The following is a 27,757-nucleotide window of genomic DNA, read 5'->3' on the forward strand; positions in this document are numbered from 1 at the left end:
ATATATTTTTTTCATACTTTTCATTGGCAAATAATCCTCGTCGCTATGGCACTGGACTGTTCTACACGGAAAAACAATTCCCGCAGGTCTACGAATTACAGCGGTCACACGCTTAATCCAGAACATTTTATGAGATTCATCTAAAACATATTGTTACCATGGCGACACACGGTCCGACCGTGGGACTGTAACAGGATATAAACAGGGACAAAAACAGGATGTAAACCAACGAAGCAACAACAATGGATTGATTATCAGATTAAGCTGAAAATTAAGCATGCTTTATAAACATAATTATTCTGGCATCATAAATGCCAATTTTCAAAGCAGGAGCATTATCCTTTCAAACGTTTTTACAGTGCACTCCCGTTAGAACGAACAAGGTTATAATGAAATCCCGGTTACAACGATATTAAAAATCCAAGTCGCAAAATTATCGGCTCTATGATTTGTATTGTTTATTTGTTCTTTTATAACGAAATTTCGATGTAACAAAAGAAAACTGCCGGTCCCGAGGACTTCGATATAAGGGGAGTCCACTGTAGTGTTGAAAGCGAAGAGGGTGAAAAGGACTTTCAAGACATAAGACATGAAAACGGGCCTCTATGATATACCTGATCACACTACTCTACCAAATAAAAAAGGGGAATTGTAGAAAAACTGCTAATAACCCACATTCCCGTTCATTTTATGATCTCAAACTCTCTAATAATGTAGAACATGAATAGCTGTTTCAGAAAATGTGGAAAACTTGATAAAGATTGGTTGACACGTTTTACAAAACTTTATGATTCCTCCTGTAAAATCAGGGGGTGCGAATTTTTGTTGTTTTTATGATGCACGGTCACATGTTTTCTGAATATTTGAAATTGAAAAATAACATCCACAATATACGTATCACACTTTTCCAAAATGGATGTACATTTTTGAAATGACAATTATTTTGAACACTATACCCAGCTGCACTTCAGCCTCAAAGTAGCCATCAAACGCTATTTCTCTACTTATGCATGAAAGATACGTGGTAAATTTAAAGCGATATCACCGCAAAATATATACTGTTTTCGATGGTTTTCTACAGTATTTCAGAGAAGAGAAAGAAAGCATCATATGTACAAATTAAAAAAGACTTTCGGCAAGGTTGTACGTAAATATGCAAGTAAATGTGTGCTACAGACAGGTTACTTTCCAAGGAGTTTGCATGCGAATGCTTTTATCAAAACTTGTCCTTTGCACGTTCAGTTTATGAACTTTACTTGTTAAGAAATATGTAAATATAGAAATCTATAGAAATATTCTTTTTCACGTAATGCATTTGTGAATTATGTGTATTTCTGCTGTAACAAACTTCTTCACAGCCTTAACGCTCAAAATTTCCTTCCTAATATCAGAATAAAGAGAACCATAACTCCAAATTGACATCGGCTTTTTCTTCGATAGAGCACGTATTATTTGACTGGCAGATATGCTGTAATATATTTTGTATAAATTTCTTGCCAGCATTAATTTTGCCCTAGTCTTTAAACACAGAATTTGCAGTATGATACGTCTGAACATTTATATAGGCACAAGTCATATTTCATACACATTATATATATATTGTATAATGAAGAGTTTGTTGCAAAAACCGATAAGTCCATATTTGTCAAATGGAGATATTTGCGATTAAAGGTCAAGAAAAATAAAGAGAATAAAAAGAAAATTTGTGCTCCTTTTGACCATAACTTCAAAAATATACCTTTATATGTAGTGACCAATATATCATTTAAAAGGTATTATTTTGTACTTTATGACAGGGACCGTACTTCAAAATCTTCAAAAATGGACTTATCGGTTTTTGCAAACACACTCTTCATAATTATATATATATATATATATATATATATATATATATATATTATATACATATATATATATATATATATATATACATATATATATATATATATATATATATATATATATATTGATATATATATATATATTGATATATATTGATATATATATATATTCCTGAATATTTAAAAAAAAAAATGGCATCCATAACCAGATTACTTCCCAAAACGTTTTTAGCGAATACATATATCAAAAGCTGTACTTTGCAGGTTCGGTCTATAAATTTTGTTCGTTAAGAAATATGATATTATATAAATCTATAGTGCACTTTTACTGTAATGAACTTCTTCACAGCCTTAACTTTTAAAATTTTCTGGCTAATATCAGGATAAAAAAAAAGAACCATAACCCGAAATCGACATCCCCCTTATCTTTGGCACAACACGTATTATCTAGCGGGCAGATATGATGTAATATGTTTTGTATAAATTTCTTGGCAGAATTAGTTTTGCCCTATATAGATTCTATACACAAAATTCGCAGTATGATACGTTTGAATGCAAATGTATTTATAGTGGCACAACAATTGTGTATACATATTTTCTGAATCTTTTGGGGAAAAAAAAACACCCGACATTTATAATAAACGTGTTACACGGTTTCCGAAATTATATACATAAACGACAATTATTCTACACACTATACCCAGCATAAAATGTACAAGCCTCAAAGTAGGCATCAAGCACGATTTCTGTAGGTACGCGTCAAAAATTATGTGGCAAACATCAAGCGATATGACTACAATATACATATTGCAGTTGTACTTTGCAGGTTCGGTTTTAATACTTTGTTTGTTTGCTAAGAAATTATATAAAAACTACGCGGCCAGTGCTTCCAGTTCGACGGCTACCGGCTCTTGTGTAGGAGAAACGGTTTCTGTTGGATATACGGCTTCTGTTGGAGGAACGGCTTCTGTTTTTCTCGTATCCATATATCGGACGCGGATAACGTACAATCCCTTCAACATGGCTTGAATAAGTAGCGTTGCCAAGCTAACGCCGACAACTGTTGCGGTAGCAATGCCGGGGGCGTGTTCGAAGTCGAGAAGGGGAGAAACGGATCGGTTTCCACACGGGTCCGTTCCTCCAGCAGCAAAATATGTGTCAACGAAGAGCAGGTAGATAGTTAGGTACAAGAACGGGTAGACAACGTGAACGAAGCGGACGATGATCCGGGTGTAGAAGATTTCGAGGAGGCAGATTACGGAGGGAAGGATAAAGATGGTAATATTGTCCAGGGAGTCCAGGTAGAAAAGAGTTACAATGATGGAAGGAGTGGCGATGCAGTTATAGAGAAGCCACTGAATCTGGTAGCGGCATTTGTCTGAAAGTACAACGACATAGACAGAGAGGGAGAGAGAGATAACAGTAGGCCTAATCAACACACATGAAAACAAACATGATTAATGACCTAATGTCATGGGCTTACTATTTCGATAAGCACGGTATAAGATAGTTGGGTATAGTTGCTTTCTTTCAAAATACGTTTAACACCTATACTTTCATCTCAATTCCGCTTACCCCAATTGTTATTACTTGTTACTATAATGCTTATATAATCTTAAGTGGCAGTGCTGGTAGATTACTCAAGCATCGAAATGAGGTTTATTAATTTTCATTATTGATTCATGTTTTTTGCTGTTGTTTTTCAAAGGGGATGGCTAGTAACTGATCTGCGGGAATCATATTTCATAAGAGGTTTCTCATTATCTCACCTAGGAATGTTCAAAACATCAATTCCCACCTCAACCAGTACTGTACAATTCCTTTTAACTGCACATTACTTGAATATAAGACCGTTCTGAAGCAAATAGTTTTCATACAACAATAGATACATAATGTACTCTAAATGAATCCCACAAGAATTGGAACAATAATCCCCCAGCATTCCCACTGATTCCCAATGATCAGTTACTAGCCATCCCCTTTACAGTAGGCACATTCAGTTTGCAAACTATGGTATAAATAAGATAATAAACTTAACTGCGGATGTACAATGAAGGTAGAACAGATTTGGAAAGGGGAGAGTAACTCAGGAGTTTGACAATGAAAAAGGGTAAATGCTAAAAGTATTGGAGGTTTAAAGGCAATGTTCAACAATGTTCGGAGGACGATGAGCTGTATAGAGTGTGAAATGAAGTTTTGCAAGAAAAAAAAAAATCAGTTCATATAATTTTTAAATGCTGAAAAAAGGTGAAAATCTGTTAGTGACTGATTTCAGTTCTTTCTACTGACGGTAGTTATGTAATAGACCATTACAGAAACACTTCATAAGCATGGTTTCAAGAGGTGAAAATCTGTTGGTGTTTCATTTCAGTTATTTCGTAGACCAGTAGTGTTGTAATAGACCATTCACAGAAACGGATTAGCATAATGATTGTTTTTTGAAATCAAAATTTCATGTATTTGTGTGTCTGTGTGTTTGTGTGTGTATGTGCGGGTGTATGTTTGCTTGTGTGTGTGTGTGTGTGGGTGTGTGTGTGTCAGTGCTTATCCTAAACCATCAAGGTTATGTATAGAGTATAAGTAGTTGTGTAATAAATGGAGGGGGGGTCCCAATGGGGTATTTTAGAATAAGGCGTGCATTCGTCAAGGTGACCTACTTTCACCCTGCATGCTTGTTTTAACTTGTTACTAAAATATTAGCACATGCTTTGAGAAGAGAAAATTGTAAAAGGAATTAATTTTTGATGGTTTTGAGGTGAGGCAGATATCATATGCTTATACAATAATTTCTTGAGAGATAAAATCTCAATAAGGATGTTGAAATTTATATTTCAAAGTTTTTTTGAAGGAGATGGGTTAAAGGTTAATATAGATAAAACAAAGATTTTGTTGATAGGTAAAAAGTGTAGTTAAAGAAATGAGGATTTTAGGGATTTTTTCTCATTAGACACTAAAAAAAGTGATGAATTTAATTTTAAGGAAATATTGAGTACGATCAAAGGATTAGGGGATGGTGGAAGCAAACAGATCTAAGTATTATGAAGAAAAATCATAAACTTAAAACATACTTCTAAATTATCTAAATTAGATTACATGTATGTATAGTTTCGGCATCTGAAGTTCCGAACTGGCTCTTTGCTTAAATTCAAACGATTTGTTTTGATTTTGGTTGGAAAGGAACGGATTGGATCAAAAGATTATAGAGATGGTGGTTTGAGGATAGTGAATTTTGAATTGTTTATAAGAACTCAGCGAGTATGAGGGTGAAAATACTCCTGTATGGATTACTAAATGTGACTTGGAAAGTATATTTTGATTATAGTTCTAGGTCAGTAGGGGTAGAAGTATTTTTCTTCGTAATTATAAGACAACAAAATATCAATTAATACATCTTTGCTTCATTTAGAAATGTTACAAGCTTGGCAAGATCTGTACAATTTCCAATATTTTGAAAAGGGAAAAATTAACCCAATTATATTTGTAATACAGTCTTCTTTTTTTTTTTTACGGGAAAATGACATTTGATGCAGACTTATACAGGCGTAAGATCTATCATCTGGGAACATTTTATTCGATTAAAATCGTGTAAGACCGATTGTTCATTTTCAGAGTTTGGATTTAACAAGTGATAAAGGAGTTTTTGTGAGTCTATTCAAAAAATCGGAAAACATGGTGATATTTTGCATAATGATGTAGATACGTGTGGTAAGTCTAAAGATGTGTGGGCAAATTATTACTCTAAGAGATGTGCAATGAAGGAAGATTTTTGCACGTTTTGTGTCTGGTTCAGAAAATTCATATTGTTATAGAAATTAGTAGCAAAGTGTGGTGAAGGTACTTGGGGGAAAGGTTTTATCTAAATATAATATACTTCCATTTTTTTTTCCTCGGTCATTGCTGTACCATTGCCATTTTAATTTTTGTCATGAAACATGAAAATGTATACTTATTTCACTTATCTTTAAAAGAATTATTGCCTTATGTTTTTACAGTAATACCAAAGAAAATTGACGTATTTGTTTTTTTTATCAATTGGAAGTAAATTAATATTATTTGAAAGAAATAATTGAAAAAAAGGAGAAAAAAGAACTGAAAAGTTTTAAAATTCGTTCAACCAAGTCACCGCAATATCAAAAAAATGTTTATCACATATTAGTTGAGCTAAAACAGTAAAGTCTCTAATCTGCTATGGGCAACATTCGAGAAAGAAACCAACTGTGAACAGCGGAATAGATCAGATTATGGGCTTTTCCGGTCATGTCGTTTGTTTTCGTGTCAGCTTGTTCCTACTCTTCCCATTTCCGCTCCATCCATGCTTAACTCTACCTTCAAATGCTGCATTCGTCCTGCTCTTCTTGCGGTCCATCACAACATTAAAACAGGCAAGGTAAACATAGCATGCTGTGGAAGTATATGTCCAAAAAGGGAGGTAAATGACGAACTTTGGGCCCTGTTCCTCCTCTTTGAATATGACACTGATTATGAAGAACGCGGAGAAATAGGCAGCCAGTCCGAACCGGTAGAACGCGTACAAGTAGAAAGGATATAAAGGCTGAAAGACAAAAAAATAAGTTCGATTTTGATGATTGAACTGCGTTTTCAAAGAACTGTTCAAATGAATGATTTTTTTCAACGATTATAGAAACACAACACAAACTAGAGATGGCACGGTAGTTTTCAGGGAGACGCTTGTCACCAGATTTGAATAGTGGTATAGTCTTTGCCTGTTTCCATCGTAACGGAATAATGCGTTCGGTCAATGACCTATTTATCAGATGACTAAGGGATTACGCTATAACATGAGCAGCTATTTTTAAACATACATAGAAATACCATTAAGTCCTGATGATTTCTTATTTTTCATGCCATTACTCTAAACATCTCTTCATAAGTGACAAGTTGCAATGAGAACAGATCAACCGGTCCATACACATTGTCGTCCGAATTTTGTAGAGTGTCACGGGCATTCGGAATATTTGCAGCAAAATCTCCACCAACATTGGCAACAAAAAAAAAAAAAAAATGCATAAAATTCATCAGATTTATCTTGATATTTACTACCTGTAACTGATTCACACATGTCCGAAACATCTTTCGGCAACACTGTTTTGATGATATTCCACATCTCACCAGATGCGTTAGCTGATGAAAATTTTTCAGCGAAAAACAATCTCTTTCGCTTTCTTGTTTTCAAAGTAACAACATTATGGAGTTTCTTATATTCATTCCACAAATGATTCAATCTGTTTTCCAGTGATATTGCTTTATTTCCATCAGATTCAATCAATATCAGCCTTTTTAGCTTATTCACTTTATCCTTGAGTTTATTTCTTTTGTAAATAACATTGATAATTTCACTTCAAATCCAAGGGGATGAAGTTTTTAACTCGTTTTTTTTTTTCACGAATAGGCATATATTTATCAATCACATATTTTTTTTTTTCAAAATAAAGAGCAGCTTCATTGACATCTTCTATATCACACATTTCGAACCTTCGTTTGGACTGTAGGCTACGAATGAATGAATTGTCAAAATATTTCATACTTCTGTAATGTACAGTACGGGGCGCATTCTTTGACGTGACATTTCAGAACCATAAACACAATAAGTGATAACTTATGCCAGTATGTTTTACTCCATACACATATACAATAGGGACCTATTTGGAGCATTTGATAACATGCGATCAATAAGGGTAGATGAATCATTTGTCATTCTAGTACATATGTTACCATTTATTTCTTGTAATTAATATAAGGATTTTATGTCGTTTAGATGTTTGGTCTCATTAGTTAAAATCTTTTTTTCAAAATATCACAATTCAGATCACCCATAATGCAAATATTTTTTGCTAAAGCTGTCTTAAAAAGACACTAATTGCTAATAATAATAAAAAATACGAACTGAAGTATTTGGGGGTCTGTACCATAATACAAAGATGAAACATTTCGGACATCGTTCTCTAACTATAATGGGTATAGCCTCTATAATGTCTCAAGGAATCTTGTTGTAAAATTGAACAATTCAAGTTCATTTCCATATACTACACCTCCTCCATATCTGTTTCTGTCTTTTCTTATGACTCGGTACCCTTCAACACATATCTCGCTATCAAAATAATATTGAATCGGTAGTCTTCATTACCTCGCTATCAAATATTGAATATGGTCTGGAGCCTTCTGACAAGGCCTCGTATCTGAGGTTGGAAAAGAGGCTATGAGGCCACTTCTTTCGTCTTTAGATGCCAAAAAAAAAGTATATAATTGTGACCCTGCCCCACAAAACCAACAAAAAGTCGCCAGATCTGAATTTTGAGTTAAGGGTAGATTCTTAAAGAGCAGCCTCTAGGCTTTAAAATGATGTATAACTCAACTCAAATGGACTCCCCTAACCTATCTAAATACTGGAAAGAAAGCACACACTCTGGAAACGTGTGAATTGAGAAAAGAGGCTCTGAAGTACAGGGTCTATTCAAGCGTTTAATCTTTACCAAGCCGTGCTAGCTGTGATGAAAGGGACAATACACAGGATGTAAACACCCAGAGCAATAACAATGAAGGAATTATTGGATTAAGCTGAAATTGAGCATGATCTTTTAACACATTCGATCCATGATTAATACCAACTTTCAAAGCAGTAGCTTTATCCTTTCAAAAGTTATTAGACATGAAAGTGAAGAGTATGGAAAGGATTTCAAGAAAGGAAAAGGGACCTCTATGACATACCTGATCATTCTACTCTCCCCTAAAAAGGGTTGTAGAAAAACTGCTCAAAACACACTTTCCCATTCATGTTATGATCCCAAACTTAAGAATAATGTAGAAGAAGGATAGTTTTTTTCAGAAAATATGAAAAACTCAATATTGACTTGGTTGACTCATTTCACCTTTTTTGAGTCGTCACGTAAAATCAAGGGGTGCGACTTTTTATTCGTTTTGTGGTGAACGGTCATATATATATATATATATATATGTATATACATATATATATATATATATATATATATATATATATATATATATCCATGTAACATTGTGGTTTTTGCTAAAACAAAAGGAAAGAAAGATTTCTAAGAATGAAAAATTAAAACAAAAAGTAACATAAAAATACATTATCTGGAAAATGAGTCACCCTGCATCATTCAGGAAGTCCAATCCTTCCGGTCACATTCTCCACTTTTACTTGCCAAATTTGGGCATAATGTCCACTCTCTGCCCTCCTTGGGTCAAGCTATGACCTCATAGCCAGACATAGCCCTCCACCCAAACAAAGTGGCAGTAAAAGTGACGTAGAACTGTGCGTCGGTAGATTGGAATTTATAGTTAAAATATATCTTTGGGAAGGGTCCTAAACCCAATAAATAGCGAAGTTTTCCTCTCCTCACTTCATATTGGAATCTTTGACAACGAAGAAGCAGCAAGATATTGTGAAGCAGAGAGAGTTATCCGGGAGTCAGCTATCTTTGTCTCCGGCAGGGGTAAGTTATATTGTTTGTCAAGCTTAAACTGTGAAGTCTAGTTCGAGTCTAGTATGTTGTCTAGATAGTGTTAGGATTATCTATGAGCTGCTACTTGCGCTATAGATCAGTGATAACATTGTTGCTATTTCAAATTGAGTTGAAATAGGGATCCTCTGTTATGTTGAACAGAGTGATGCGAATGTGCATGGGCACATCATGAGATTTCATTGTCGTTCATATATATCTGACTTCTAAAATGTATGGCTCAAACCTGCCTCAGACTCAGATTGGTTGATATGACATTGTTTATCGGTTATCAAGCTCCTACATTATGTGAGTGGACGTTGAGTTAAGTTGAGTTGACAAATAGGAAGAACTTGTTGGAAAAGCTGGTTAAAAGATAGACTTGACAATTTGAAGATGTATGTTCATTGCTGCTTTCACAACATCTTGATTGGTGACATTGTGTGTGTGACGACATTGTGGAATAAACACTCGTGAATGTAATGTTCTAGTCATATTGGAGTATGCACTAGCTAGGAACCCCCCCCCCCCTCTCTCTCTCTTTCTCTCCTTCTTCTCCTTCTTCTTTATTCTTCCTCTAATTCCTTTCCCTATTTCCATATCTTGCCTATTGAAGATGATAGGAGTGTTTAACGGTATAAGGCCCGGTATTGAATGTATACTGTTGGTTCTTTAAGCGAATTGAATCTTGCTTTATTATGTTGAGTTGTATAAGAGAATATTGAGATATCAATATCTATACTTTGAAGTTTGATTCATGTTGATTCTTTGATGTCTGTTAATTACATTTGCTAATCATTCTGCTTTAGATGCATTATTCTGATATATGTGACTACTTGCTCAGTTAGTGAGGCATCTATGAATTCGAGAGCAGAGAGCAATTCATATGAGCAAGAAACACTGTGACGTCAAGATTCTAGAAAACAGAGCAAATTCACTTTAACCTAGTGAACGGACTTTGGACCTAAGGTCATTCAATCCTCTCTGGTCAGTGAGAGAGCATTCTTGACACATTTACGACCTAGGAGCTTTCACATGGAATACCTGTTAGAGAACAGTAGAGCTACAGTTAAGCCAATATAAACGCTTTCACATCGGAGTTTGTATCAGAACTTCTGACATAAAGTTAACTCTTTGGACTGTATAGAGAAACCTAATGCGAATTAGATATTTGCTACAATATGTACTTATAGTGGAATAGCTATAATCACGCAGTTGAAACGATTACTCAATGAGCATAGCATGAACTATCAGAATTAACCATTCACTGTGAAATGTCAATAATCAATGACTATGTGCCAATTACAAGTTACACTTAGAATTAATGTCGATACAGAGTGTATAACGATGCAATGATGCAATAAAGCATCACGAATAAGAGTGAAAACAACTGAGCTATAAGACTGTGTATGCTATATTAATGTCAAATATTCATTCACGTATTCATTGACAATACAATGTACGCATTATCCCTTGTATATAATGTTTACATCTTTCAGGGTTTGGGTTCAGTTTGACGATCAGAACCTGCGAATTAAAAACGAACACCAGTAACCAACATTGCTAGTCCCGGCTCCATTTGTTGTCGTTACATATATATATAAAGAGAGAGAAAGAGAGAGAGAGACATATATTATGTGTAATAGGTACTCCCTATCTAAAGGCCATATCTTCCCTGAATTCAGTACAAAAGCTGTACATTGTATTACACAGGGAAAACTCGGTGGGTACCATGACAGTACAGACATGCAGTTCTGTCTCTCTAATCTAACGTTAGCTTACATTAATTAATGTTTCTTTAATCTAATAAATGTAATTAATTATATTTAATAGAAGAGACAAAATAAAAGATTTTCTCTTTCTCATTGTAGGTCTCATTGTAGTATTTGGGATTAAAAGTGAGCCTTAATATCCAACTATTCTACTATCATTACAAGGTTAACAGATATAGCAAGTAGTTGGAATTGGAAACAACTATTTCTTATAACTAAGGAGTTGTATAGAGCAAAAGCAAAGTTACCCACGTTTAGCTTACAGTTACAGCCGCGCGCATAAATGGATGTCAAACTAATATATATCTTCGGAAAACTTGAAAACAATGTCATGTAAACCTTACGCCAAACATTCTTCTTTTTTTTTCATTTCCAAACTAACGTTTCTGTAGTGACAAAGGTTATAACAAACTAATTTCTGCACTCCCAATGAATAAATTTTCTTCGTATTACATTGTTTATTGACTACTGATATAAAGACTACAAAGAACAAATTGTCTTGGTCCCAAGGATCTCGTCATACCGAGTTTCCACTGTATTTATTTATGCGTGGCGTTCGGTGCTGCAAACTTCAGATAGGGCCTACTTATTGCGTTATTTCCGCTGTTTCTCATACCTCGTTTGGTACAATTTCTTTCGTTTAATGTCACTTCATTGATTCCGTTAATATTTCGAAGTATTTGAAAGTTCTTTCAAGTGTCTCGCACTGAACATGCATTTTCGTAAAGGCGATTTCTCCACTTTGGTGCAGTATTTCGAAGGAAGTTTGATCCCAGCCACTTCGGTGTGCCATGTGATCTTTTGTAGTGTTTTATTGTCGTCTGCTCTTTTGTTTGCCCAGGTGTTAATCTCGAATGATGGTGGTCGTGTTTTTGAATGTTAACAGGAAAAGGGCAAAATGATCTGCATGATGGTGATAATAATTATTGATGCTGCTGTAAACAACAGCTTGGTTAGCATACATGTCCTTCGTCTTATTTCATTTCACCCTCTTTTACTCTTCTTTCCCCTACCATGAATGATTAAAAAAAACAAAAACAAAAAACAAAAAAAACTCACAACAAAAAGTGCCACGTGCTAGCAACCTTCTTAAATGTTCATTACCAGCAAAGGATAGGGAGGAAAAAAAAACACGACAGTAAACAGAGGCAAAGAGATTGTACGAGGTGTCTTCGGATCGAAGAAACTTGACACCCCCACCCCTCTGCCCTTGTACAGTGTTGAAGAATTCTACAAAACCAGTTGCCAGACCCCAGGTGCCAGACGAAAGAATGCTGGTGATAAACAGCGTATGAATAGCCTGGTAACATCGGTGGATTTTCTTTTTTCTTGGTCACAATGATGTTCCCACGCAGTCACTACCTTCTCTAGCCTTTACCCAAGGCGCTCTGGACTTATATCCCCGTTGTGTCTGAATGGATACCCATCGCGATACAACAACGATCATATCATTTCGTTACGAAATACCAATTTCGTCGACGTAATGATCATTTCGTTACGAAATAATCATTCGTCGATGAAATGTTCATTTCGTCGACGAAATGATAATTTCGTAACGAAGTATTGTCATTTTGCTACGAAATGATCATTCATAACGAAATGCTGTCATTTCATAACGAAATGTTGTGTGCGAAATGATCACTCACAATGAAATGACAACATTTCGTTGTGAATTACGAAATGTCTAGTTTCGTAACGAAATAGGCCATGCGGAACTTGGCGCCCCATACTAGTGTACCGATCGATGTTTTAGTGCGAGTCCACTGCTCGCTGTGTGCAAGTCCTTTACAAGCTGCCTTTGCAAAAGGTTAAGTCTAGAGTAAAGTTACACCCGCGCGCAAAAATGTCAAATGTATACGTATTTCTTCGGAAATCCTGCAAATAATGTCTTGTAAATACAGTTGTATAACACTTTTAAAAGCTGGGCGATCGTAAATAGAAAAAAAAAAAGTTGGAGCATAATGAGAGGAAAGACTGATTTCAAAATTACAGGACCATTGAGCAAAGACGCACAGACACGCTTCGGTACCTTCTCAAAGAGAGTGAGAGAGAGAGAGAGAGAGAGAGAGAGAGACATGCCGAAGCAAAAACACCAATTCTTGCCGATCTCAGATTGAAGGTCGAAAACGACACTGAAAAAAAAAACAGAGTTGACAGGAAGAAATGTTAAAATAAAATTGGCGATATCACTCGAGCGGTGTGCCGAACCGCCGCTTTTCGCCCAAACGTAGACCTATCGTTACGTCTAACATTAGTCCTTACTTTTTGATAAGGTTACTTGTACATCGAACGCTACCGAAAGATCAATATGTATTACCGTCGGGGTAATTTCCATGGATATCACTAGTACGTCTTTCTTCACGGAATCCCCTCCAAATTACAATATTAATACAAATAAATATAAGACAGTATAAGTACAGTATATAGTAGGTGGGACATATAGCACGGAAACCGATTCGCTCGTGATAAGTTATCACCAAAGAGTAGAAAAGCTAAGCTACCACTACGACTACGCGTTTATACAACGAACAGAGTGTCAACGAGCTGGTAGCTATGTCTTTTCCATGAAAATTGCACTCAATTTTTTTTTTCAAGCAGCTGGTGAGCGCCTTCCGGGTTTATGAGATGTTGATAAGTTTAAATCTGCCGATCTAAGTCTGTGAATTAGCGTAGGGAAAGGCAGGGTAAGTTGAGCATAGGGGTAAGTTGAGCCACCACCCCCATCGCAAATATAAAGGAGTTAGACACGTACTCCAGTGGTGCCATTTATTGATGACTCAACCCCTGGGTGCTGTTCGTTATTCCGAAGGTTCGTTATTCCGAAGGTCTGTTAATCCGAAACACACAAAGTCCCAATACCTAGAGGTTCGTTAATTCGAAAATGAACAGGGGTTCGTAAATCCGAACATTTGTGGCGTTATTCCGAAGGTTCGTTTATCCGAAAATGAAAAAGGGTTCGTCATTCCGAAGGTTCGTTGATCCGAAAATGAAATAGGGTCCGTAACGAACCTCCGGAATAACGAGCTTTGTTTCATTTTCGGATTAACGAACCTTCGGAATAACGAACCGTATTCCATTATTGAATTAATGAACCTTCGGAATAACGAACCTTTGGAATAACGAACGGTAACCCAACTCCTGACCCCACCATATCATTTTATAGATTGAAACAAAAGCTTTTGTTGCAGAATGAAAAATGCAATTTTGACCATAAAAGTGAAAACGTGTGAAACGCGTTACAAGTGCATTTTTTTTATATGCATCAAACTACAACATGGATGTAAGATGATGATTTTGAAGTCCAGGTATGGGTCTTTATTTTATCACAGCTTTCTGAATAATCGATACACAGAATTTGTGTATTTCTGTAAACCTCTTATGATGTTAGGACTGGGATAAGTTGAGTAAGGCCCCATGGTGCAAGTTGAGCCTTGGCTCACCTTGCATCACAAGGTCTAGCCCATCTTGCCAAATATGTAATCAACCAATTCACATAGTATCACGGTTTCTAGATATTAAACTAACAAAGAAAAAATCAAGATATGTTCGAAGGTAGGAATAGAAGATTAGAAAATATTGATTTTTCTTCATGAGAATTTTTGAGTCTGTGTAGTTAAAGACACTTTATTGTTCTCTTTAACTTAATCCTGTATCATGGGTATATACAAATGGCTGGAAGTTAATAGTAAATGTAAAATATCATGGACTTTGCTTACGTTATCATTCTGATCTTGAGAAACATTTATGTTTTACTTGGGCCAAGGCACTATTGAATGTATTGAATGTCATATTACAATTTTCTGAGATACAATTTTCTGAGATAGAATATCAGAGTCGTGTATTTTCACTTGATATAATTTCTTTCTCTCTTTCGAAAGCACAGGAGAAATAAGAAAAAAGTTTAGTTTTGATGATATCTTTATTTTTTTATTGAAACTGATTACTTAAGTGGACTCTTGTTTCAGTTGTTATACATAATGTTGATTAACAAAACCTTGGCATAATTTGTTCGACCCAACATTTAGATTTTCCCCTTATTTCACTGTCTTTTCAATCTCCATATATGGAAAAGTATGCGTACCGGGTCTGAAGAGTTTGTCATAACCCTAATCATAACGAGATTCCATAGTCAAACTATACTGTATGCCCCCCCCCCCAAGTATATATAATACTTTCCGCAATGATAACTTTTACAGTGAATCAATACAAATAAAATGTAAGGGTATGAAACTAATTACCCACAGAAAATCCCATCCGATTTGGTTCAGTGGTCAAAGAGAAATGTGGACCTTTGTAGAGCATTTCAGAAATCCCTTCCTTCCAAGTTCTGTCCATTGTGCTCACACCTTAAAGGACAAGTTCACCTCTATTAACATAAGGATTGAGAGAATGTAGCAATATTAGAAGAACACATCATTGAAAGTTTGAGGAAAATCGGACAATCCGTTCAAAAGTTATGAAGTTTTGAAGTTTTTGTGCAGTCACCGCTGGATGAGAAGACTACTGCAGTGTATGATGTCACATGCGTACAACAATATAAGGAAAATATAATGAGAATTTCACAAAATGTCATCTTTTGAAAAAAGTACACATTTCCTTGACTCGTTACTGACATATGTTATGGGTAATATCATTCCCATTGCCTTTAGAAAGAGGCAAGTCAAGTGCTCTTTTATTATGCGAAAAAATGAAAATATGCTGAATTTTCTTTACATGTTCTTTATACTGTTGTACTCATATGACATCACGAGCCTTAGTAGTCTCCTCATCCAGCGGTTCCAACACAAAAGTTTTAAAAATTCATAACTTTTGCATCGATTGTCCAATTTTCCTCAAACTTTCACTGATGTGTTCTACTAATATTGCTGCATATTTTCTTAATCCTTATGTTAATGAAGGTGAACTTGTCCTTTAATATGCAGTTCCCATAGCCTCCAACTGCTAAACTTGGAAAAGACGGATCTATGACATGCTTTACAATGAATCACATTTCTGTGACCACGCGACCAAATTGAATGATTTTTTTCTTCAAAAATATAGGTAAGGCGTTATGCTTTCGACCCTGAAATAGACATTCATGAAGTTCAATGATATTGGCAGTTATCAATGCGGAAATCCAATTGTAATTTTTTGGGACATACTGTACACACAAACATGTAACTTAAAAGTGGCTGCCGAATTACATTAATTTTCCTTACCATATTTGCCAATTTTGTTTTTCCCAAGATTTAATTTGTTGTCACTCTGTATGGGGATGATAAGTAATAATTTCTTAAATTGTAACAATAAACAAGGTATTTACATGTATTAGGGCAATGGTCTAATACATGGGATGCGTTTTTGTTCTTGTTCTATTGAAATAGTAACACCAAGTAGCGAAAGTGTTTGAAACATTCCATTCACGGCTAAGGCCACAATATCAACAACATCTGAAATACGCATGCTTCAGCTAATGGTCAAGACTAACTGGGACATGCAATGCTTAACCCATCAGTCAAAGAACTGCCCGAAACCGCCCGTCCGCTTTTTTTTTCCTTTTTTTTTTTTTTAGTTTTATGCTCTACTACTTTTATTGAGTTTATACAGAACATAGTTGTGTAATATGAAAGAGGTCAAAAGTCAACCAAAGCATGTCAGTGTTTTGAGTGTGTCAGTGTTATTTCGGTGACACACAAGTCTCTTGGTAAAGTCTTAATAGGCTTTCAAATATACTTAGGATATCTTAGACAAAAATAAACAGCTTGTGATATATTTTGCATAATTTAGAAAATTCTCAAATTGAGAGTAACATTGCTGTACCTTCTAGAGAACAATATGCAATTAAGTACGTAATCTCAAGTTGCTAAAGGGTTAATCAGGCATGAATTTATGAGATATGGATGGGGCTGTCTTTTCGTACCACGCTGACAATCTTTGCCCGTGATAGACGTAGCGACAGTGGTTAAGCATCCCCTTACACAGCGTTGAAAATTTTGTCAGCCTTCCCTGGGTCTCCGGAGGAGGACCGTAAAAGTAAAATGAAACTCCTCCAGACAGACGAATACTATTTCTCTGTCTAACGGTACCAGTACTAACCCACATCAACTCCTAAGAGCTAACACTAGCTGCTGTTGATAGGTAACGTTAGCTAACCTCCCGGCTATTCCCCTAGCTAACATTAGCTAACGATAGTATTTGTTAGGTAAAGTTAAAAGCGAAACCTTATTATGATACATACTGTAAAATGAACAAACAAATCCGAATATTGTAGCTGCTCATGCAAACTTATTTGCTGTATTTTTTTTTTTAGAATAACATGCGGTATTTTGTGCATTATACAATGCAAGAGCAGAAATTCAAAATAGAAACCGACGAGTCTATAGTGGCCACTTTTGTTGTTTCCCTTGGGTGGCCGCTAGTATAGACAGGCTGGACTGTATTAAAATCTTTTTGAACATTGCAACATTTCACAAATGACAGGTTGAATGGTAGGGGAGGAGGAGTTTTAATATACGTATCAGAAAATTTATCGTTTAAGCCTAGAAATGATCTCTCTTTTCAAAGTGCAACTGCTGAATGTTTATGTATTGAGGTTGTTCTCCATAAGGGAAAGAATCTCATTATATGTATCATGTATAGACCACCTAGCACTGATGCGGTCAACTTTCTCAATGATTTAGAGTCATTCATGTCAACTCTTAATTCAAGTGATAAGTCTGTTTGTTTAATAGGCGATTTCAATATTGATCTGCTTTCAAACAGCCCTTACTCGATCCGCTTTCGGAGTATTCTTGATTCCAATGCGCTTTCTGTAATGATAGATAAACCAACCAGAATCAATGGTCTCTCATCATCATTATTAGACAATATCTTTGTAAAAGCTCCAAGAACCTTTTCACAGTCCGGTTTATTTTACTCTGAAATTTCTGATCATTTACCTGTGTTTTGCATACTATATTATGGTAACCAGTCTCATGCGAATGGGCCAGTGAGAAACGATAAGAAGAGAAAGATTACTGACGAAAAGGTGTCTGGTCTGAAAGCCAGCTTGCTTTCTGAAGATTGGGATGATGTTCTTGCTTGTGAAAATACTGAGACGGCTTTTGATATTTTTTGGGAGAATATTCTACTGGCATTTTGATAAGCACATTCCGTATGAAAAGCCAAAACCTAAGGAACAGGGATTGCATCCTTGGATTACTAGTGGTATACTCCGATCAATAAAAAGAAGAAATGCTCTCTATAAAAGAAGTATAAAGAAACCATCTCTGGAAAACATTGAAAAATACAAAAAATATCGGAATAGTTTAACATCAATTATTCGATCCTCTCGTAAACTGTTTTACTCTACACAATTTGAAAAAACTACAGGCAACATTGCCTCCACTTGGAGGGTCATAAAGGGCGTTTTAGACAATCAAGGCAATACTTCTGCCCCAGAGAAAATCTTAGAAAATGGACAAGAAATTACTTCTCCTGATGACATCGCAAACTCTTTCAATACCTATTTTGCAAATGTTGGACCTAACCAGGCTAAAAAGATAGATAGGAATTGCTTGAATTTTAGGGAATATCTGAAAGGCCCTTCAGAATTTTCAGTCTTCTTGCAGCCTACTGACTGCATTGAAATTCTTGAAATAGTTACTGCATTCAAATCTAGTCACTCTTGTGGACATGATGAAATAAGTACATATTTATTGAAACAAATCATTGGCTCAATCATCACCCCCACTTGTTCATATTTGTAATCTCTCTCTGGTGACTGGAGTATTTCCTTCCTCATTTAAGTTTCCTTCAACAGCCAAAGTAATCCCTATCCACAACAAAGATGACAGAATGTTAATCTCGAATTACAGACCAATTTCAATTTTACCTGCCTTTTCTTAAATCTTAGAGAGAATTGTATATAACAGGCTCTATGATTTCTTGGAGAAACATAACTCTCTAAATCCTGAACAGTATGGATTTCGGAGGTCTCATTCAACTGACCATGCCCTTTTGAAATTTTATGATTGTGTCTCTAGTGCTCTAGCTGCAAGTGAGCATGTTATTGGTGTGTTTATGGATCTTAGTAAGGCATTTGACACACTTGACCATTCGATCCTCCTGTCTAAGCTCTGTCACTATGGTGTAAGGGGTGTGGCTTATCAGTGGTTTTCTAGCTACTTGTCAATGAGAAGACAGTTTACCCACTGCAACTCTGTTAATTCTGACATTCTGTATCTAAAATGTGGTGTTCCACAGGGATCCATTCTAGGCCCACTTTTATTTCTCATCTATATAAATGACATTTGTGATGTTTCAACAATCTTGACCTACACCTTATTTGCTGATGATACCAGTGTTTTCTTATCTCATCGTGATGTTCGAATCCTTGAACTCACTATTAACTCAGAATTACCAAAGCTAACATCATGGTTCAGAAGTAACATACTATCTCTGAATGTGCAGAAGACTAATTTCATTCACTTTAAAGGGAGGAAATGCTCAGGTGCTCAACAAATTAATGTCAATCTAGATGGTACCCGCATTGAAAGGAAAACATGTACAAAGTTCCTTGGCGTATATGTGACCTTGCACCTCAAAACAAACAAAAAGTCGCCAGAAATTAATTTCTAGTTAAGACCATATTCTGAAAGAGCAGACTTTAAGCTTGTAAATGATGTATAAATCATATCAAATGGACTCTCTTAACCTATCCAAATATTGAAAAGAAAACACAAACTCAGGAAAAGTGTGAACTGAGAAAAGAGGCTCTGAAGTACAGTGTCTATTCAAGCGCTTAATCGTTACCAAACCGTACTGGCTGCGCGATGAATGGGACAAAAAACAGGAAGTAAACCACCAGAGTAACAACAATGAAGGGATTATCAGATTAAACTGAAATTAGGCATGCCTCATTAACACATTCTGTCCATAATCAATGCCAACTTTCAAATCAGTAGCGCTATCCTTTCAAAATTTATTAGAGTTGAAAGCGAAGAGTGAGGACAAGGTTTTTCAGAAATGAAAAAGGGATTCTAAAGACACACCTGATCACACTATTCTACCAAAAATGTTTGAGATAAACTGCTAAAAAACACACTTTCCTGCCCGTTTTATGATACCAAATTTTAGCATAATGTAAAAGAAGACCCGCTCTTTCAGAAAATATGAAAAAGTCAAGTTCGGCTAGGTTGACCCATTTCACTTATTTTCAGTCCTCACGCAAAATCAGTGTGTGCGACTTTATGTTCGTTTTGAGGTGCACGGTCACATATATTAATGATAAACTTAATTGGAGTGACCATGTGAATCATATCGCTACACCGATATCCCGCAATATTGATATATTATATAAAGTAAAAAGTTTTGTTTCTGACAAAGTGCTTTTGATGTTATATAACACTCTTATCTTACCTTATATTTCGTATTGTAATATTCTGTGGGCAACGTCAAAGAGTTTGACAGATAATATCCTTTCGTTGCAAAAGAAAGCTGTTCGCATATGTACAGGGTCTGGTTTCCTAGAACATGCAGACCCATTGTTCTTAAGATTAAAATGTTTAAAAGTAGATGATATACATTTCCTACAGACTGCCCTCTTCATGTTTCGTTCTAAGCAAGACCTATTACCTGTCTCTTTTTCGACAATGTTTCAAATTAACAGTGCAGTTCACTCGTATCCCACGAGACAAGCATCAGATATACATTTAGTGAACCCTGGTACTGCACTAGCCTATAAATCAGTCAGACATAGCGGTCCTGATGTCTGGAATGCGCTACCTCAGCATGTTCGCAATTTACAAAAAAATAGTTACTTTCAAAAGATCGATCAAACATATTTTATTATCAGCTTCACGCTGAACTGATGGATACTATTTACTATTAAACTTGCTGTGATCATATATTTCCCCTGAAATCGACATTTGAATGGGATTTATGAGAAATTTAATCAATTCAATCAGTATAATTTGCTTATAATGACTTGACACTTTAAACTTTTTCTTGCTCTCTCTTGTCAATGTCCGACAGGACAAATAGGCACCACACATACATTTCTTCTTTCCCCCTCATGTTCCCATGCTCTCTTTGTAAATACCCCCCCCCCACTCCTATCAAGTATCATTTAAACTATTTGCAAGTATATAGATTGTGTTCACGGGGGTTGCAACGATTTTCAAGCTTTAAGCTTATGTTGCAATTCCTTTGCGTGTTCGTTACCTTGAATAATGTAGCTCTCTTGGTGGAGTTGTATACTATCCTGCAACTACTTCTTATCAATGTATACTTATTGTATATATTCTGTCTTGGCTATATGACATGTACTTGCATACATTTGTATGCATTCTTATTTTGTGAACACGCATGAAATCTTGAATAAATAAATAAAATAAATAAAAACAAAAGCAACCATTGTGTCCACTTGGCTATTGTACACACGATTTTGATTTCAGTGTCATCAAAGGTACACTACACTCATGAGATACTCATGGTTATAAAAAAAACGAAAAGAAAAGAAATCTTCTTGTCTGCATGAAGAGTGATGTCGGGTAGAACACCCATTTACATGTTACACTCACGTGCTTTGAGGACACGTCCTTGAGTTGTCTGCAACAAAGTTTCAAGTCCGCCCATTGCACGGAGTACCACTTTCTGCTCTCATCTTCACTGCCAATTGTTCTCTGCACGATCGGTGGTGATTCTTCTGAAATTGGACAAAAGGAATAGCGATTCTAGCAAAACACGTTACTGTAAAGCGCGTGATGCTTGCATTTTGTTTTAATCTATCGCAGGTCGAGTCTATGTGTCACAAAAAAATGCAGAAGTAGCAGAAGTGATGGATGTCCATCGTACAAATGCGACTATTCGAGGGACCGATAGCGTTAGACAGATTTCATTTCATTCGAATCCACTGGTTTTATTTAGAAAAACAAACAAACAAACAAATGAACTAGAGATTGTAATTTGTCATCACTGACAAATTAAGGTGATCCGATTTTTTTTTTTAATCAATGATTCAAATCCTGATCGCAATAGGCATGACCATGCAGGTTTCATTTGTGTTCAGAGACATTGGCCGTGTGATGTTTGGATTCTCATTTAGAAAAGGGAGTCATATCTACCATCTTTGGTACCAAATCTGTATACACTATAACGAAGATACAGCAACAAGTACATATGACCTTTGACCCCACTTTGCACAACCTAGATGGCATCTGAGCAAAAAGTGGTTATTTTGTGAAATGATTCTTGTAACATGATCTTTCCGTGTACAAAATATGGAAAAGATAAGACATGTATTCACCAAGAGACAGGATGAAACATTTGTGACCTTTGACCCTAATTTACATACCCAAGATGGAGTCTGATCAAGTAGTTGTTATTTTATGAAATAATGTACGTGACATGAACTAAACATGTGTAAAATATGGGGTGATAGGGGCTGTTTTTCTTGAGTTATTGCAAAGAAAGTTGCAGAAACATAGAAATATCTCAATACATCGAAGATAAGCTTTAATTTCAACCAAGTATTATAACATGATCCCGACATCATATGAAAAAAAAAAAAGAGCACGTAACGATAGCGCAAAGTCTCAGTTACAACATGTTAAGATCTTAGAAAAATTCACCGAAGGGTAAGTGAGCTAGTGCTCGACAAAGACAATCATGTCAATTTTCACATCTAGAAAAATTCCCTCCCATAGAGATAACACGTCATAACGAAGAAACAGAAAGAAGTACATATGACCTTTTGACCCCACTTTGCACAGACAAGATGGCATCTGAGCAAAGAGTGGTTATTTTGTGAAATGATTCTTGTAACATGATCTTTCCGTGTGCAAAATATGGGAAAGATAGGACATGCATTCACCAAGATACAGGATAAAACATTTATGACCTTTGACCCTAATTTACATACCCAAGATGGCGTCTGATCAAGTAGTTGTTATTTTATCAAATAATGTACGTGACATGAACTAAACATGGGCAAAATACGGGGGTGATAGGATATGTTTTTCTTGAGTTATTGCACGGAAAGTTGCAGAAAGAAAGAAATATTTCAATACATCGAAAATAAGCTTTAATTTCAACCAAGTTTTTTTACGTGATGCAGACATCGTATGAAAAAGCAAAGGGCACACTTCCGATAGCACAAAGTCTCAGCTACAACATATTAAAATCTTAGAGAAATTCACCAAAGCATATGTGAGCTAGTGCTCGATAAAGGTAGTCATGTCAATTTTCATTTCCAGAAAAATTGCACTCCCATAGAGATAACACGGAAACTGGTCAAATTTGACAAGATTACTTTCAATCCATTTTTACGAGGTGATGCCGTCATCTAATCAAAATATTGTTATTACATTAATGAAAGAGCATTTAATAAGCTACAGCATACTGATATCTGGATGGAAATTGACAAAGGATTAGTGAGATATGCCCGAATAAACTTGAAATTTGATGACGTCAATTTGAAAATTTACTTTTTTTACTTTATTAAGAAATTTCATATCTTTTAATCATTTTGCCAGCATTGCCACCCCATGAAATGACATGTACAACTCATCAGCTTTCAAAATATGTAAAGAAAATGGGGGGTCACCGTCCATCCTGACGAGTAAAATCGGATTTAAAATTGGCGGTTTTTTGGCATAGTTGCACTGTATATCGCCATTGACGCGCGCGCGGAATTTCAACTTTGACGGGCCCGTATGACGTCATATTGAGTCGGATTGACTTGAAACTTGGTATAAATATTTCTTGACATTTCAGACATCCGATCAAAGTGAAAAAACTTGAAATTTCAATTGCAAATGAGCTGTGCGTGCGTATATGCGCGCGCGCGTACGCGTCCGTCCGATTTTTTCAATTTTTTCAAAAAATGCTCCAAATGAACTGAAACGTGTGCAAAAAAATTTTGAGCTCGATTGGAGCATACAAATATTTCAACGCGCGCGTACGCGCACGTTTTAAGAGAATATATGAATTTTGAGAACATGAGTAAAATGCGCATAACTTGAAATATATGTGACGTAAATTTCATTGAAAAATTCTATTCCATTAATGAGATATGATTGAGAATGTGTTTTCATATAATGACGTCATAGTGACGTCACGGTCGATTGGTCACAATGATACATTAGATTTGTCGTCTTTGGGACATGATGCATACATGGTATAATTTTGAAATTGATAGGCAGCGGACTTTCTGAGCTAACCTCTGCACAACTTTTGGGGAGAAATAAAGAAATAAAGAAGAAGAAAGAATCCGTACAGATACAGAAGGTGATCCGAGAGGATACTCGGATCACCTAATAAACATAGAAAGATGAAACGACACCTCCTTGTGGCACGTAGTCCTGGCCGCATTTTTGCCGAAACTTTCCAACAAGGAATGATAGGATGAAAACGGCGGCAGCTAGTATACCAATACGTAGTCCAACGATGAGACAGACATTAGCACGTTTTCCTGAAATTTGATAAAGACACAGTAAAATCACGTTATTCACTCATGAGAAAAAAGGAATTAGGTGATCCGAGTATCCTCTCGGATCACCTTCTGTATCTGTACTGAATCTTTCTTCTTTCTTTGTTTCTTTCTTTATTTCTCCTCAAAAGTTGTGCAGAGGTTAGCTCAGAAAGTGCATTGCCTCTCAATGTCAAACTTATACCATATATGTATCATGTCGCAAAGACGACAGCGCAAGTAAAATCATAGTGATCAGTCGACCGTGACGTCACTATGACGTCATTATATGAAAACACATTTTCAGGCATATCTCATTAATGGAATAGAATATTTCAGTGAAATTTACGTCACATATATTTCAAGTCATGCGAATTCTACTCATATTCTCAAAATTCATTTTAATCTCAAAACGCGCGCGTACGCGCGCGTTGAAATATTTGTATGCTCAAATCGAGCTCAAAACTTTTTTGCACACGTTTCAGACCATTTGGAGCATTTTTTGAAAAATTGAAAAAATTGGACGGACGCGTACGCGCGCGCACATATAAGCACGCACAGCTCATATGAAATAGAAATGTATAATTTTTTCACACGGATCGGATGTCCGAAATGTCAAGGAATATTTATGCCAAGTTTCAAGTCGATCCGATTCAATATGACGTCATACAGACCCGTCAAATTCAAAATTCCGCGCGTGCGTCAATGGGGATACACAGTGCAACTATGCCAAAAACCGCCAATTTTAAATCGGATTTTACTCGTCAGGATGGACGGTGACCCCCCATTTTCTTGACATATTCTGAAAGCTGATGAGTTGTACATGTCATTTCATGGGCTGGCTATGCTGAAAAAATGATTGAAAGATATCAAATTTCTGAATAAAGTAAAAAAAGTAAATTTTCAAAATGACGTCATCAAATTTCAAGTTTGCTCGAGCGTATCTCACTTATCCTTTGCCAATTTTCACCTAAATTTCAATATGTTGTAGCTTATGAAATGCTCTTTCATAAATGTAATTACACAAATTTGATTAGATGACGACATCACCTCGAAAAAATGGATTGAAGGTAACCTTGTCAAATTTGACCAGTTTACGTGTAATCTCTATGGGAGTGCAATTTTTATGGAAATGAAAATTGACATGACTATCTTTATCGAGCACTAGCTCACTTATGCTTCGGTGAATTTCTCCCAGATTTTAATATGTTGTAGCTGAGACGTAGGGCTATCGTAGGTGTGCCATTTGTTTTTTCATACGTTGTCGGGATCACGTAAAAAAACTTGGTTGAAATTAAAGCTTATCTTCGATGTATTGTAATATTTCTTTCTTTTTACAACTTTATGTGCAATAACTCAAGAAAAACATACCCTATCACCACCATATTTTGCACATGTTTAGTTCATGTCACGAACATTATTTCATAAAATAACAACTACTTGATCAGACGCCATCTTGGGTATGTAAATTAGGGTCAAAGGTCATAAATGTTTTATCCTGTATATTGGTGAATACATGTCCTGTCTTTCCCATATTTTGCACACGCAAAGATCATGTTACAAGAATCATTTCACAAAAAAAAAAAACCACTCTTTGCTCAGATGCCATCTTGTCTGTGCAAAGTGGTGTCAAAAGGTCATATGTACTTCTTTTTGTTTCTTCGTTATGACGTGTTATCTCTATGGGAGGGAATTTTTCTAGATGTGAAAATTGACATGATTGTCTTTATCGAGCACTACTGAGCTCACTTACCCTTCGGTGAATTTTTCTCAGATTTTAATATGTTGTAACTGAGATTTTGCGCTATCGTTCCGTGCCCTTTTTTTTTTCATATGATGTCGGGATCATGTTACAATACTTGGTTGAAATTAAAGCTTATCTTCGATGTATTGAGCTATTTCTATGTTTCTGCAACTTTCTTTGCAATAACTCAAGAAAAACAGCCCCTATCACCCCCATATTTTGCACATGTTTAGTTCATGTCACGCACATTATTTCATAAAATAACAAATACTTGATCGGACAACATCTTGGGTATGTAAATTAGGGCCAAAGGTCACAAATGTTTCATCCTGTATCTTGGTGAATACATGTCTTATCTTTCCCATATTTTGCACACGCAAAGATCATGTTACAAGAATCATTTCACAAAATAACCACTTTTTGCTCAGATGCCATCTAGGTTGTGCAAAGTGGGGTCAAAGGTCATATGTACTTGTTGCTGTATCTTCGTTATAGTGTATACAGATTTGGTACCAAAGATGGCAGATATGACTCCCTTTTCTAAATGAGAATCCAAACATCACACGGCCAATGTCTCGAACACAGATGAAACCTGCATGGCCATGCCTATTGCGATCAGGACTTGAATCATTGATTAAAAAAAAAAAAAAAATCGGATCACCTTAATTTGTCAGTGATGACAAATTACAATCTCTAGTTAAGCAGTATTTCGATAATTCTGCAGCATCAACACATTTTGCGAGAGCCCAAAACGTAGTTGACAACACTGGTAAAACCGTTCTACACAAAAGTGTACCTTGTTTACTGGCTCTTGTCTTTACTCAGCGAAATTAACCAACGCGTTTTTAAACATGTGTTTTTAATAATAAAACAGACTTTTATATGACTGTGTGGTCAAGCAATTACATTACTAAAAACTGCACACTTAGATTAGACTTCCCCGTGACAAATCAGATTCAAAATCATCTGTTGAAAATATTGTTAATTTTTCGTTGTACATACTTTCTGGTAGTGACGCCAGAAGCTATGCTATGAATCGTTCTTATTCAGAACCACAAAAATGATAGCTTTTCACAAACCTGATATTATACCTTTAGGCAGAATAGTGATTTCTGTCGTCGACGTTCCATTCACCGAGTCACCGGTAGCTATGCACACGAAGGTTTGCTCTTTCCCGTGATTGGCTGAAACATTGATTTTCTCGAATCTCTCGTATGTGTCGTCAGATAGTGTTGTCTGTCGCGAAGCCATGGATTGTAGTCTCTCTCCAGACTCATCGGTCCACATCATAGAAATGTCAGGCTTGAATCCACTCACGACACACGTAAGTATAGCGGAAGTAACGCTGGAGGGATTTTGGTACGTACATCGGTTTCGACTGGACTGACTCCTATTGACGCTTTCCTCGATTATATGGCTTGATGCCATCGCTAGGGAAACAAGACGTTCATAAGACGGCACACAGTTTAATATAAAGATATCGAGAT

At 35.9% G+C, this 27,757-nt stretch overlaps 1 protein-coding gene across 1 annotated transcript; it reads right to left on the minus strand.

Annotated features, from left to right (window-relative positions):
* Positions 1 to 2,713: 2,713 nt before the first annotated feature.
* LOC140227870 (uncharacterized) lies at positions 2,714 to 27,560 on the minus strand. The gene is made up of 5 exons (XM_072308257.1): positions 27,350 to 27,560; positions 24,399 to 24,529; positions 21,639 to 21,791; positions 6,168 to 6,393; positions 2,714 to 3,219 (listed from the first exon to the last, which is right to left on the minus strand). The coding sequence occupies exons 1-5, from the start codon at positions 27,558 to 27,560 to the stop codon at positions 2,714 to 2,716; spliced, it is 1,227 nt and encodes a 408-aa protein (XP_072164358.1).
* Positions 27,561 to 27,757: the final 197 nt, after the last annotated feature.

Source organism: Diadema setosum, chromosome 4 (assembly GCF_964275005.1).
Source record: "Diadema setosum chromosome 4, eeDiaSeto1, whole genome shotgun sequence".
Taxonomy (NCBI): domain Eukaryota; kingdom Metazoa; phylum Echinodermata; class Echinoidea; order Diadematoida; family Diadematidae; genus Diadema; species Diadema setosum.